Source organism: Pelophylax lessonae (assembly GCF_965119305.1).
Source record: "Pelophylax lessonae genome assembly, chromosome: 4".
Classification (NCBI taxonomy): domain Eukaryota; kingdom Metazoa; phylum Chordata; class Amphibia; order Anura; family Ranidae; genus Pelophylax; species Pelophylax lessonae.
In genome coordinates, this window is record NC_138771.1 from 375080308 (window position 1) to 375093565 (window position 13258).

General features: G+C 41.3%; 1 protein-coding gene across 2 annotated transcripts in view; it reads left to right on the forward strand.

Annotated features, from left to right (window-relative positions):
• Positions 1 to 13258, forward strand: part of WWC1 (WW and C2 domain containing 1) — a 274697-nt gene that overhangs the window by 204477 nt on the left and 56962 nt on the right. For both annotated transcript variants that reach the window (XM_082254253.1, XM_082254254.1), the window contains exons 10-11: positions 804 to 893; positions 7931 to 8472. In XM_082254253.1, the coding sequence (XP_082110379.1) occupies positions 804 to 893; positions 7931 to 8472 (632 nt within the window). The remainder of the gene's footprint in view (positions 1 to 803; positions 894 to 7930; positions 8473 to 13258) is intronic.

Consider the following 13258-nt stretch of genomic DNA (forward strand, 5'->3'; position numbering starts at 1 on the left):
TAGGAGACGAACATAAATGCACATATTTTGCAGGAAAAAGGGTATCCCCCCCCCACAGGAATCTGCAAAGCAATGCACCCGTGATCATTGGATAGCAGGTGCAATGTCAGGCTTCTGTTGACACGTCCTCTAGTAATCTGCCTGTACCTCCATAGAGGCTTTCAGTTAAAAAGCTGGAGGAAGAGTGAATCGGTGCACTCGCAGTCAATAGAGAATTACAAGTTGTCTGCTGCAGTGGCACAGCTGTGCCGATTTTAAATGTGACTGCAGCTGAGGGGGAGAGGACCCCCTATTCTACTATTGCATTGGTTAAGTGTCAAGGGCAAAGGGGGCAGGAACTGGAACAGGTTACATGTTACACTAAGTTAATCTTTTGCTTTAATTTTATGAGATTTTTCTTGAAAACATAGGAAAAATTGATTTAAAAAGGTTATAGTTTGAATGCATAGTAAACAACTTGCTTAGTCTATACTGCATCTGCATACAATAATTTTACTAAAACAAACCTATTACAGATGTGGTAAAATTCTGCGCATAATGTCAAAGCAACAGATGCTGTTCTAAAAAGTTGTTCTAGTACTTCTGGATAGGATCCTACTGTGAAATCAGGAGCATGAATAGATCAGTGTAGTGCAGGAAAATGGTTACCAGTTTATTACGGTCTGCTTCTCTCTTTTGTTAAAGAAAATCGAATGTTACCTAAACATTATTGTTATGCTCTGCTTTTCTCTACTTTATTTAAACAAATCAAATATTACCTAAATATTATAATAATTTCTAACATTTACATTTTCTTATATCAGGTTAAAGATGAGCAGTAAGAGGAATCAGTTGGTTAGAGAACTGGAAGAGACAACCAGGTTAATGGCAACACTGCACATACAACTGAGAAGGTATTTACAAAATAATAATACAGATTATAAAGATGTATTCTGTATATACAATGCAAAATATACTGTGCTAGACAGTGTTTAGTACCATTGCACGAGGAAAGTAATTGAATTCCTGCATGCGCCAGATGCACTGCCGTGACAAAGCATGAATAGTGGATGGGTATTGGTTTGGTAATAAAGAAACCTGTGGTGAGAGAATGAAACCGTCTACCATTACCTGCCTATTATGCTAAAATAAAGGCTTTAAAAGGTAACTCCACTTTCGTGGGAGAAAAAACTAGCAAACAAAGAAAAAAACATTATAGCGTGTACAATTGTGACACAAATTATATTGTAATTGAATGTTATTAAAAATGACCTTTCCTTTTCAGTCTGTAGCTGTTGTAATTTTCTGCAAATGCAATGCAATATGGCTACCTGGAGCTGTTCTGTACAGAGAATGTGTACTGACCACACCCCAGAAACCTTTTCTGCTTGTGTGATTGGCTCATCAATTTTTCCAGAAGTCTGCCTAAGATGCAAGTCCGATTTCTGGCATCCCCTGTAACAAAAATGTCATTTTTGGTGAGATACTCCCAATAGGAACACGTCTAAAGGGATGCAGGTCCAGCAGATTGCCTCATTAGGGCCCTGCAGCTGCCACAGCTGATAGATAATTATGAAATCACTTCCATTAGACCCAGTCAGCACAGGAGAACAGAGGAACAAACATGAATTTCTTCCGAATAACAAAAGGTAGAAATCTGCAACAGAGTTTGTTCAAATCCGTGTAATGTAAATAGATCACCCAGAAGAGAATGTTTTTTTTCTCACCAAAAGTTGAGTTGTGTTTAAAGTAGAAGTCCACCCTTAAAATTCCTGCATCTACAGACATCCACAATCTAACACTAACCTATCTAGCCCTATAAAAAAGAAATCAGTATACATACCTTTTAAGCCGATCCCGTGCGGAGCTGTCAGTGGTGACTTCACTGTGTAGGCGGGTGCAGAGCACACATCCGACAACGAAAGCCCTATAGTAAGTCTTTGGGTGATGTCACTTCCCATTGATTTCACAGTCGTTGTCGACTGTGTCCTCTGCAGTGCTTCCACTGCCTGAGACTGGATCGGATCGGCTTCAAAAAAGGTATGTATACTGATTTCTTCTTTACAGGGCTAGATAGGTTAGATCGCAGGAATTTTATTGTTAGGGTGGACTTGCACTTTAATACTCTCAGTCACAAAGGTGCAACAAGTATGGAGTCTAGCAGTTCTGACTTCACGCTTGTTCCAGTCGAAAGAAAATGTATGAAAAATAACATTTCCGTTAAATGGTAGACACTTAAGTGTAATATGTAAGTAATATTAAAGTGGTGCTAAATGTTGAAGATTTTTTTTCCCTTCATGCAGTCTGTGTGTGCAGCTTCCCCACAGACTCCGCCCTAATACTTACCTGAGCCAGATCTCAATCCAGGGATGTACATGAATGTCAATGCTGCTGTCAATTACAGCCAGTGAGGAGGAAGCAGGGGGAGGGTCTAAGGACACGCAATGTGAGGTTCGGGAGTGAGCACTCACGAGTGCCTCCATAGCAAGTGGCTTGCTTTGGGGGCACTTGGAGAGTGGGAGGAGCCCAGAGAGCTGCCAGGGGACCTGAGAAGAGGAGAAAAGGGGGTGCTCTGTGCAAAACCATTGCACAGAGCTGGTAAGTATAACATGTTTGTTATAAAAAAATATAAAAAGCGAGCTTTTAGTATCACTTTAGGATCCTATTTTTTTCCCTAAAATAAAAAAGGGTTTATACTTACCTGCTCTGTGTAAGGATATTGCGCAGAGCGGCCCTTACTTCCTCCTCTAGGGTCCCCTGTCGGCACTGTCTTCTCCTCCTCTCCTCCTCTTCTGTGTGTGCCCCCATAGCAAGCCGCGTGCTTAGAAGGCACATGTGCGGGCACGCTCCAAAGTCCGGCTGTGTGCATCCATTGATACACAGAGCGCGGCTTGGCCATGCCCCCACTCCCTCCTCATAGGATTTGACTGATAGCCACAGGAGCCAATGGTTCCCACTGCTCTCAGTTTGTCCCATGAGATTGAGAAGAGAGACCAGTTCTAAATACTTAACCATACGGTATAGTCTGAAGCAGGAGAAAAAAAACAATTTTGCTGAAATGTAACTCCACTTTTGACCACAAAAATAAATCCCTTTATGATCAAGTTTTATACATCGCAAAAATTTATTCCAGGGTTTACTTGCTGCTTTTTTCAGTTATTACTTTCTGAGGAGGGTCTGATTGCTACCAATGCTATTGTTTTATAAAAAAAAATGCTGTGAGTGCAGTAAGTCAGTCACATGAGCAGGAAAATAATTTTCTGGAATGCTAAAAGCAAAATTGACAGATTTGTTAATGAAATGTCACCATTTTAGTGCAATGCATTTAAGTCAACTAGTTTTAGTTTTGGATAGAGTGCAGAGGGATTAGAATGCTTGTTAGTTTTTATTGCCATCTGCGCCCCCGTTAAAGAGATTCCCCCTCCCCATTTTGTCCTGTTTACCATTCTCAATGAAAGTGAAAGCAAAAGAAAATCCCACATTTTGGGTTTTCCCCAGAAAAGTTATAGAGGGGAAATCGTCCAATGGGGACACTGGTTCTGGAAACCTGGGGGTCCCGAAGGAATTCCCTTTAATTTGCAGGGATTTCCTCTCACTTCCTGTGTGGCTATGGGACAGGAAGTGAAGGGAAATCTGGACACAGATGGCGAAAACAAATCTGACAGGGGTTATAACTAGGGATGTAACGATATTACCGCTATCGCGGTATCGCGGTGTTTTACATGGCCCGATACCGTCGTGGTGGGTGCACAGTCTGGCCGCCGTCTATGTGTCTCGTCGGCGGCTCCTGTCTGTCACTCACTCACCTCTATGCTATGCTGTAGTGCTGCTTGCTTACTGGCCGAGCCGAGGCGAGCGGCTGCCAGTTGGTTAGAGCAGTGTGGGTGGGCGGGCTTGTGGGGCGGAGGCGGACGGAGCCAGCGCATGAGAGCAGCGGACTCGGCGGAGCAGAGCCAGCTTCCCAGGCAGGCACTACGGCAAGACACTGACACCGGACCGCCGGTGAGTAATAAATGACTGTGTATAAGAAAGAAATTTAAAAAAAAACACTGACGCCACTCATCATGACATGTACTTTACTACTGGATTGGTCGGATTATTTTACACAGAAAGAGAGGATAGTTCTCAGAGTAAGCACATTGAGAACAGTGCTAAGAAGAGAAGAGGTATCATAGGTGCCGTGCTAGTGGGGAGTGGACAAGAGCATGAGGCCCAAAATGTGGTGTCTTCTAATCTTAGAGAGAAGGAGTGACTGTAATGTATATATTTCAAAGTGATTTTTTATGTGTCTTACTGGCTTTGCTTTCACATATTTGCAAACTTATTTCATTCCACAATATCGCAATAAATATCGTACCGTGAGGTCAATATCGAAATTGTATCGTACCGTGAGATTTTGATATCGTTACATCCCTAGTTATAACCCTCCCTTACTCTATCCAAAATAAAAAGCTTTGCCTATAATTCTACTTTAAGACTGTTTTTAAGACTACAATAGTCCTTGTGAGTGGCTTCTAGGTGTTTTGTTCATGTATTTTTGGTGTATTTTGTTGGTGTGTGTGTTTTTTTTTTTTTTTTTTTTTTTTACATATAGATATAAAATACACAACAAAAAAAAATCTAATTTTTCTCTTAAGTATGTTTTCCATACCTTTTTGTTTAAAATCACTAAAAGAACAAACACACTACACCCAAAAAAGGGTTTAAATTTAAACGCTATAAACAAAAAAAGGAGCGACAATTTTGAAAAAAATGCCATATTTTTTTACTTTCTGCTATAAAACATTCCCAATAAAAAAATTAAAAAAATCAATTTTTTTTATCAGTTTAGGCAATTTGTATTCTGCTACATATTTTTGGTTATAAAAAAATCCCCAAAAAAGCTTATTTTAATTGGTTTGCACAAAAGTTATAGCGTTTATAAACTACGGGATAGATTTTTGGACTTTTTTTTTTTTTTTTAGTAATGGCGGCGATTAGCGATTTTTAGCGGGACTGCGACATTGCAGTAGGGCTGCAACTAACGATTAATTTGTCTGTCGACTAATCTATCGATTATTTTTACGATTAGTCGACTAATCTAACAATTATTTTTAATTTTATTTTTTTTGCTTAATTGAGTGTTTTTTTGATTAGCTAATTAATCCTGTAATTAATACAGACCCCCTCAGTAAGCCCCCTCCCAGTACAGACCCCACAGTAAGCCCCCTCCCAGTACAGACCCCATAGTAAGCCCCCTCCCAGTACAGACCCCACAGTAAGCCCCCTCCCAGTACAGACCCCACAGTAAGCCCCCTCCCAGTACAGACCCCACAGTAAGCCCTCCCACCTAGTACAGACTTAGTAAGCCCCCCTCCCTGCAGCCAGTCAGTAGGAAAGACCCTAGATGTCTCGTATGTAGGACTGTGCCCACCCACTCATGTCCCAGGAGCTGTGGGGACTGACTGCTGGTAACATAAAGAAAGCCATGTGCACTCACTTGTTGGGCCCCCTCATTGAACTTCTGCAGGCTGAAGTCCTGGTCCAAGAAGGTCCGGATAAGGAGTACGTAGACTCTTGTTCTCATCCAGATGAAGGGATTGGGGAGGCTGGCGCTGCTTGCTGTACTCCCGCCTGATACATCGCTGCTCCGCTGCAGCCGGGGCAGGAATGGGAGCCGCATGGGCTGACATACTGAGCTCGGTCCCCTCAGACTCCAGCAGGACACTCGGAGCGCCGTCCACACATCCTGTGCACCTACTAATCCGTCCCCGGGAAACACAGGACTCAGCTGAAAGGGGCCGCTTGCTACTAGGAGCCCGGGGAAGGGGATTTCACCCGGCCGGCAATGCTTCAAGCGGCGCTGCGGCCGGCCAGGGTGCGTGTGACGTCACGTGTAGACGCGTCGACGATTTTTTGTAGTCGACTACGTCGACGCGTCGTGGCAGCCCTACATTGCAGCAGACAGATCGGACCCCTAACTGAAATTTTTGATACTTTTTGGGGACCAGTGACATTAATACAGTAATCAGTGCTATATAATATACACTGTTACTGTATAAATGACACTGGCAGGGAAGGGGTTAACACTGGGGGTGATCAAAGGGGTTAATGTATGCTTGTTGGTGCTTACTCACTATGGGGGGGGAGGTTCTGAAAGGAGCTTAGCTGAAACTCCTGATCTCTCCCTGCCCGTGTGACAGAAGGCTTGCCTGCTTTGTTTACATAAGCAGGCGGGTCTTCTGTCAGTTTCTCTGACAATCACATACATTTTTCTACTTGTTCTTTTTGTTTTATATTTTCATTTTTACATTTTTAAATTGTTTTTCTTTATCCCAAGTCACCAATGATCACAATTTTTTTACATGACCCAGTGATCATCAGTGGCTTTTGTTTATAAAGGTCCATTCATGATAGTCATGAATTGCTAATGTGATACGCCATTTAATATCACTACATCCTTGCTTGACCCTGGTGATCCTGAATATATGTTGTATATAAACTTAAGTCACATGGCATTTGTTTATACACAACATTAATTTATGATTACCAGGTTTAGCAAGGGCATGGTAATTATGAATGGCTTGTGTATAAATTGTTGTTTATTGTAACTGTTTATTTAAAAAAAGTTCTGTCATAATGAGGGGGTTTGACATGAGAAATGGCTTTTGGAGTGCTTTGCTTGGACCAGTGTTTTAGTAAATATACATTTAGGCCTATAGACTCTTTCTAAATAAATGATATAAATAAAAAGTATTAGACACAGCATTAAATCCAAATTGATAGTTGTGAAGAACGCCCATTTGCTGGAACATTCGCCACGGGCTACTGGAGGAGTGTGGAGGCCAGCCTCCTGCCCACAGACTATGGCCCTGACTTGTAGGGGAGCGCGGCTCTGGTTGGGGGTGTATGCGGGGGGACCCTTGGGGTACTTTTATTTTTAATTCAAGTCCCTGTCACCCCAAGCGACACAGACTTTGGGCCTAAGCTGCAAAGGGCTTCGCACCATGAGAGACTAAACAGATGCTAATGACATAAGACTCAGCTTTGGTATACTGGGGGGATGTGTAATGACAGTTCTACTAAGATGTGTTGCATATGGAGACGGGCTGTCTGAGAGCCTATGTCTCCTGCTTTCATCTGTTTAGAGGTTAAGTGTGTTCACACTTCTAGGAATGTGTATTCGGCTATGTTTTGGGTTTGTGGTTTGTTGAATTAATTATGGTAATGTTGCAATGTCATTCACCTGTGTCTGTCCAGATGGCCAGGTATGTTAATTATGTTCTGTATCCAATACATTTGCATGATGTAATCAAGCTCCTAAAACTGGATATATATTGGAAGTTGAGTTGGTGAATAAAGTGTCATTTGTTTTAACCTTCATCAAGCTGGAGGCTGATGTTTGGGGGGAATTGAGGGGCCAGGAATGCATCACTTGAGATTCTGAGGACCTAAGACTGAAATACTTGGTCCAAGTATTGGGCTTCTGTTACAATAGTTATGCTTAGCATTCTAGTTACCTCATAGTTTACTTCTCATTTATCCCACATCGGTGGGTAGTTGTATTAAAACAGTTAAGATTGTCTCCTTTGTGGGTAGTTGTATTAAAACAGTTAAGATTGTCTCCTTTGTACTATAGACCTTCCTGTACAAGAACTTTTTCAAAAGACTATCTGAACCACATCCAATTTTCTAGGGTTGTACAGGAGCCATGTTAACAGTGAGAAAAACTATGGTGAGCAATGCATTATGCTGGGATACAAAACTGAAGAAAGATGGTTTATTTAGTCTACTCTCTATAACAGCAGTAATCTTTTTTTTTTAGTCTTTATAGCTGTAGCCTGGCAGTCTGAATAATAGGTTATTGCAAAATTTTATATTAATATGTAGGGCATGGAAACAAGTAAATAATATAGGATTCTAGGTTATGTTTAATGTGTTTTAAACCCTTCTAATCTTTTCTTGTTTTTAGCCTTTCTACTAGCACTCAGTCACTTTCATCTGGGAGCAGTCCTGGATCTCTTGCTTCAAGTCGGGGATCTCTGGTCACCTCCAGCCAGGATTCTTCAACATCAGCAAGCTTTACGGATCTGTACTATGAACCTTTGGATCAGCTAGATACTGAATACCAGAACAAAGTTGAATTTCTGCTACAAGAAGGGACATCCGGTTATAGACCATCTGACTCTATCACCACTATTCATGAAAATGAAGTGGTAAAGTCTCAAAAGACAGATTGCACAAATCGTGTCCAGGCATTGAGGTCTTTGTCTGGTACTCCTAAATCTGTGACATCTTTATCTCCTAGGTCTTCTTTTTCCTCCCCATCTCCTCCTTCTTCACCACTTGTAACTGGGTCTCTTTTCACCGGAGATGATTTCTTGAGCCATATGGACTTTAAAGATTTTGATTTAAGCAGGCAATTTTTAGAACTTGATTTTGCTGCTGAGCCAGTAAAGAAGCCATTAGAAGGAAGCTATGAACATGAAGTAGAAGGCAAACCTATTGGACAAGGTAAAGAAAACTACATTAAAAAAATATATATCTATACATATATATATATATATATATATATATATATATATATATATATATATATATCATCATTATTGTATATAATATGCACACGATTGATTTATTTTCTCAACATGAGTTTCAGGTGTTCCTGTTTATCAAGTTCACAGGTTGTGCAACATTCTTTCCTTTGACATTTAATTTCTTCATAACTCTATTTGGAACCCTTTAACCTTCCCAGCACAGCTCAACCCTATTCTTCTCTCCCTTTCTGTTTCTGTCTCAAAAAGATGAGGCACTTTTAGGACACTAGGTATCATATAAAAGGTACAATTTATTGCATGTCTGCCGTCTCACAAACCACCTTTACCGCATTGATATGCGCCCACTGAAACATTAGTTGCACAACACATTTGACTTTTTATCTGGTTCCTCGTGTCAATTTCTGAAGCTGCCTATAGATTATGCAATTTAAATGCTCAATTTCCCCATCAAGACAGTCAGTGTTGACAGAGAAATTCCTCCCACAGCGCTATTGTGTTCTGCCGGTGGGGGGGCCTTCCCTGCTAGCAGAACACAATTATCGCTGCTGGTGGCTTTAGCCACTGGATGGACACTGTTGTCCATCCCTTGTGATAGCAATATAATTGATCAAAAAAAAATGTAAGAAAGTGTTAAATAAAAAAACATATAAACAAAATAAATAATATTTTAAAATTGTTTAAGCACCACTGCCCCCCTGTGCTCATGCTCACTAGGTCCCGCACATATATGTAAACAGTGATTACAACCCATGTGAGGTATCAACATGAATGTAAGAGTGAGAGCAATAATTATAGTTACAGACCTCCGGTTTTATTTCTTTCTTAATTGGTAACCTGTAATGGCTTTTAAAGCGTTGCCTATGGTTAATTTATGGTATCATAGTTTGTCGCTGTTCCACAGGCGGACACATTTTAAAGCATGACATATTAGGTATCAATTTACTTGGCATAACATCATCTTTTATATTTTACCAAAAAATGGGTATTGTGTTTGTGTGCACTAAAATTCATTACATTTTTCCTGAAAATTCACATTTGATAAACCGCTGCGCAATTATTGTGTGACATTAACACAAAAAATTGCAACAAAAAAAGGCAGGCAAAGGGCTAGTCACCAGAATTGCATGTGGGCTCCCTGCTACTGCTCTTTCCCCATTACTGACTAAAGCCCCGTACACACGTACCGATGGTCGGCATACAAATGTTCCTCTTTTCTCCCCGGGATGTCGGTGTCTGCTGAAAAGTGCAAAGACAGCACAAGGACAGCACAAGAATTTTGTCCGCCGACTGCAGAAGTGATGTCATGTAATGGTTAACTTTCCCTGTGTTTTCTATTTTCTGAGCATGCCCAGTCTTGCAAATCTGCGGTCTGTCGGCCGAATTGTGTACTGACAGGCGAACAATCGTCCGTTCTGGTGTCGGCATACAAAAATTTTCATGTTTGCAAGAAAGACTTTTGTCCGCGGATTGTGCGCAGACATCTGTCGGAGGCACCATACTAACACGCGTACAATCGGCAGATCCTTCGTCCACCGACGTTTGTATGCCGACGATCGGTACGTGTGTACGGGCCTTTATACTTTGTTCTGTACTGTGTCTCTGTGTGGAGGCTGCCGCCTTAGTAGAAGCAGAGTTTTTGCTTCCTCGCGTTAGGGCCTCTAAAGGAAAAGAGTGAGCAGCACAGTCGTGACATCACCAAATCTCACTCCATTCAGCAGTCTGAGGCAGACATACCTTAGATCCCATGCTGCAGACATGGGAGTGCCCAGGCACCTTCACATAGCAGGAAGTGCACTGCCATTTTTCAAGGAAAATTCAAGACAAAAGGTACATTTTTTTTACGACGCTGTTAAGGCACAATAAACATTTTACATATTCCTTATAACAGCAAAATGTCACTTTTGGGGCTTACATTGAACAATAAATGTATGAAACCAATGACATTTTTCATGTGGACTTGCATATTTCTGTCTTGCTAATCAGAAGTGACAACCAGTGACCGTTTTGAATAAAAGAATGCACTGTGGCTTCAATGAATTATGATAATAGTTTGTTACAAGACAAAATCGTAAGAGAATATAGTGAATACTGCAATGTAACAAATTCTAAGTATATGAGGAGTATGGTGAACTAGATCTGTCCCCAATGTATGCTGTAAGGGCTGTAAGCTGCAAAGAGAGGAAGTTTACAGCTGCTAGCATTTTTTCAAAAGAGGAACAACTACAGTATCTCACAAAAATACACCCCTCACATTTTTGTAAATATTTTAATATATCATACATTGAGACAACACTAAAGAAATTACACATTGCTACAATGTAAAGTAGTGAGTAAACAGCTTGTATAACAGTGTAAATTTGAGGTCCCCCTCAAAAAAACTCAACACACAGCCATTTATGTCCAAACCGCTGGCAGCAAAAGTGAGTAAACCCCTAAGTGAAAATGTCCAAATTGGGCCCAAAGTGTCAATATTTGGTGCGGCCACCATTATTTTCTGGCACTGCCTTAACCCTCTTGAGTTCACCATTCTACTTTCCAGTTCCATTCATTCACCAGTTTACTCCTCCATGACGACATCACGGGGCCGGTGGATGTTGGAGACCTTGCGCTCCTCCACTTTCCATTTGAGGATGACCCACATATGCTTAATGGAGTTTAGGTTTAGAGACATGCTTGGTGAGTCCGTCACCTTTACCCTTAGCTTCTTTAACAAGGCAGTGGTCGTCTTGGAGGTGTGTTTGGGGTCGTTATGTTGGAATACTGCCCTGCGACCCAGTCTTTGAAGTGAGGGTCTCATGCTCTGCTTCAGAATGTCACAGTACATGTTGGCATTCATGGTTCCCTCAATGAACTGTAGCTCCCCAGTGCCGGCAGCACTCATGCAGCCCCAGGCCATGACACTCCCACCACCATGCTTGACTATAGGCAGGACACACTTGGCTTTGTACGCCTCACCTGATTGCCGCTAAACACGCTTGACACCATCTGAACAAAATATGTTTATCTTGGTCTCATCAGACCACAGGACATGGTTCCAGTAATCCATGTTCTTAGTCTGCTTGTCTCCAACAAACTGTTTGTGGGCTTTCTTGTGCATCATCTTTAGAAGAGGCTTCTTTTTGGGATGTATGGTCTAAACACTGAGAGGCTGACCCCCCCACCCCTTCAACAGCTGCAGCAATGCTGGCAGCACTCATACGTCTATTTCCCAAAGACAACCCCTGGATATGACGCTGAGCATGTGCACTCGACTTCTTTGGTCAACCATGGCAAGGCCTGTTCTGAGTGGAACCTGTCCTGTTAAACCGCTGTATGGTCTTGGCCACCGTGCTGCAGCTCAGTTTCAGGGTCTTGGAAAAACTTCTTATAGCCTAGGCCATCTTTATGTAGAGCAACAATTCTTTTTTTCAGATCCTCAGAGTTCTTTGCCATGAGGTGCCATGTTGAACTTCCAGTGATCAGTATGAGAGAGTGAGAGCGATAACACCAAATTTAACACACCTGCTCCCCATTCACACCTGAGACCTTGTAACACTAACGAGTCACGTTATAACAGGGAGAGAAAATGGCTAATTGGGTCCAATTTGGACATTTTCACTTAGGGGTGTACTCATATTTGTTGCCAGCAGTTTGGACATTATTGGCTGTGTGTTGAGTTATTTTGAGGGGGCAGCAAATTTACACTGTTATACAAGCTGTATGCTCACTACTTTACATTGTAGCAAAGTGTCATTTCTTCAGTGTTGTCACATGAAAAGATATAATAAAATATTTACAAAAAGGTGAGAGATGTACCCACTTTTGTGAGATACTGTATTTCAAAAAATATTTCATGTTTTGTATATTGGAAAAAGGCTTTCCTGACTTGCTGGGGGAAAGTACAGGCAGGCACAAGGGCGAGTGGTAAGAAATGGCGGAGCCCATGGGCAGTCCTTATAAACTATAATTTGTGCAGACTATTTGGATATCTGCATTGAATCTGTGGCATTCAGACAAATGTCAGCTCACACATATTGGTTTGTTCATTGCCAACTGTGCATCATCAATTTATGTACTGCTAAAAATTATGGCAGGCCCTGCCTACACCATGAATAAAAGGTGGGAAGGGCTTTACATGGCATGCATAATTTTTTTTTTTTTTTTTTTTTGCATTGCTGACAGATTCTAATATTTTATCATAGTCTATGTCTAGCAATGGCCATAATCTACATCCATCAGATACAAGCTGTGTCTATCATTATGTATAAAAATCTGTCTTAGTGTTTATGAGGTCACTTCTGATTTCTTTAGTTTTACCATCTATGTCTCTTCATCATAGATTTTGTCTGTCAAACTCTCCACCAGTCTGTGTTATTGTTGGTGGGATATTAACAATGATGTACCCAATGCATTAAGATAACTATGTTACGATTTGCCTTAAAGTTTGCTGACATTCGCATGATTTAAAGTGGTTGGTAAACTCTTACAATATACCCAGTGAAGTAACTGGCCTCAGGGAATACACAGAGATAAAGCAAGTCCTCCTACATAAGTTGTTATCTGCAGTCTTTTCTTCTCAATAGTCGTTCAAAGTGCAACATTTACATAGAATCTCTCAGCTCTGAAAAGCAGAGGGCTGGTAGCTGAGGTTACACTTTACACTCTGCAGGACTCATTGAAGGAAGCTCTAATCCCTGATTAGATGGAAGGGACACCACATATCTCTTCACACAGGAACAGAGGTGAGGCTGTCAATCACAGAC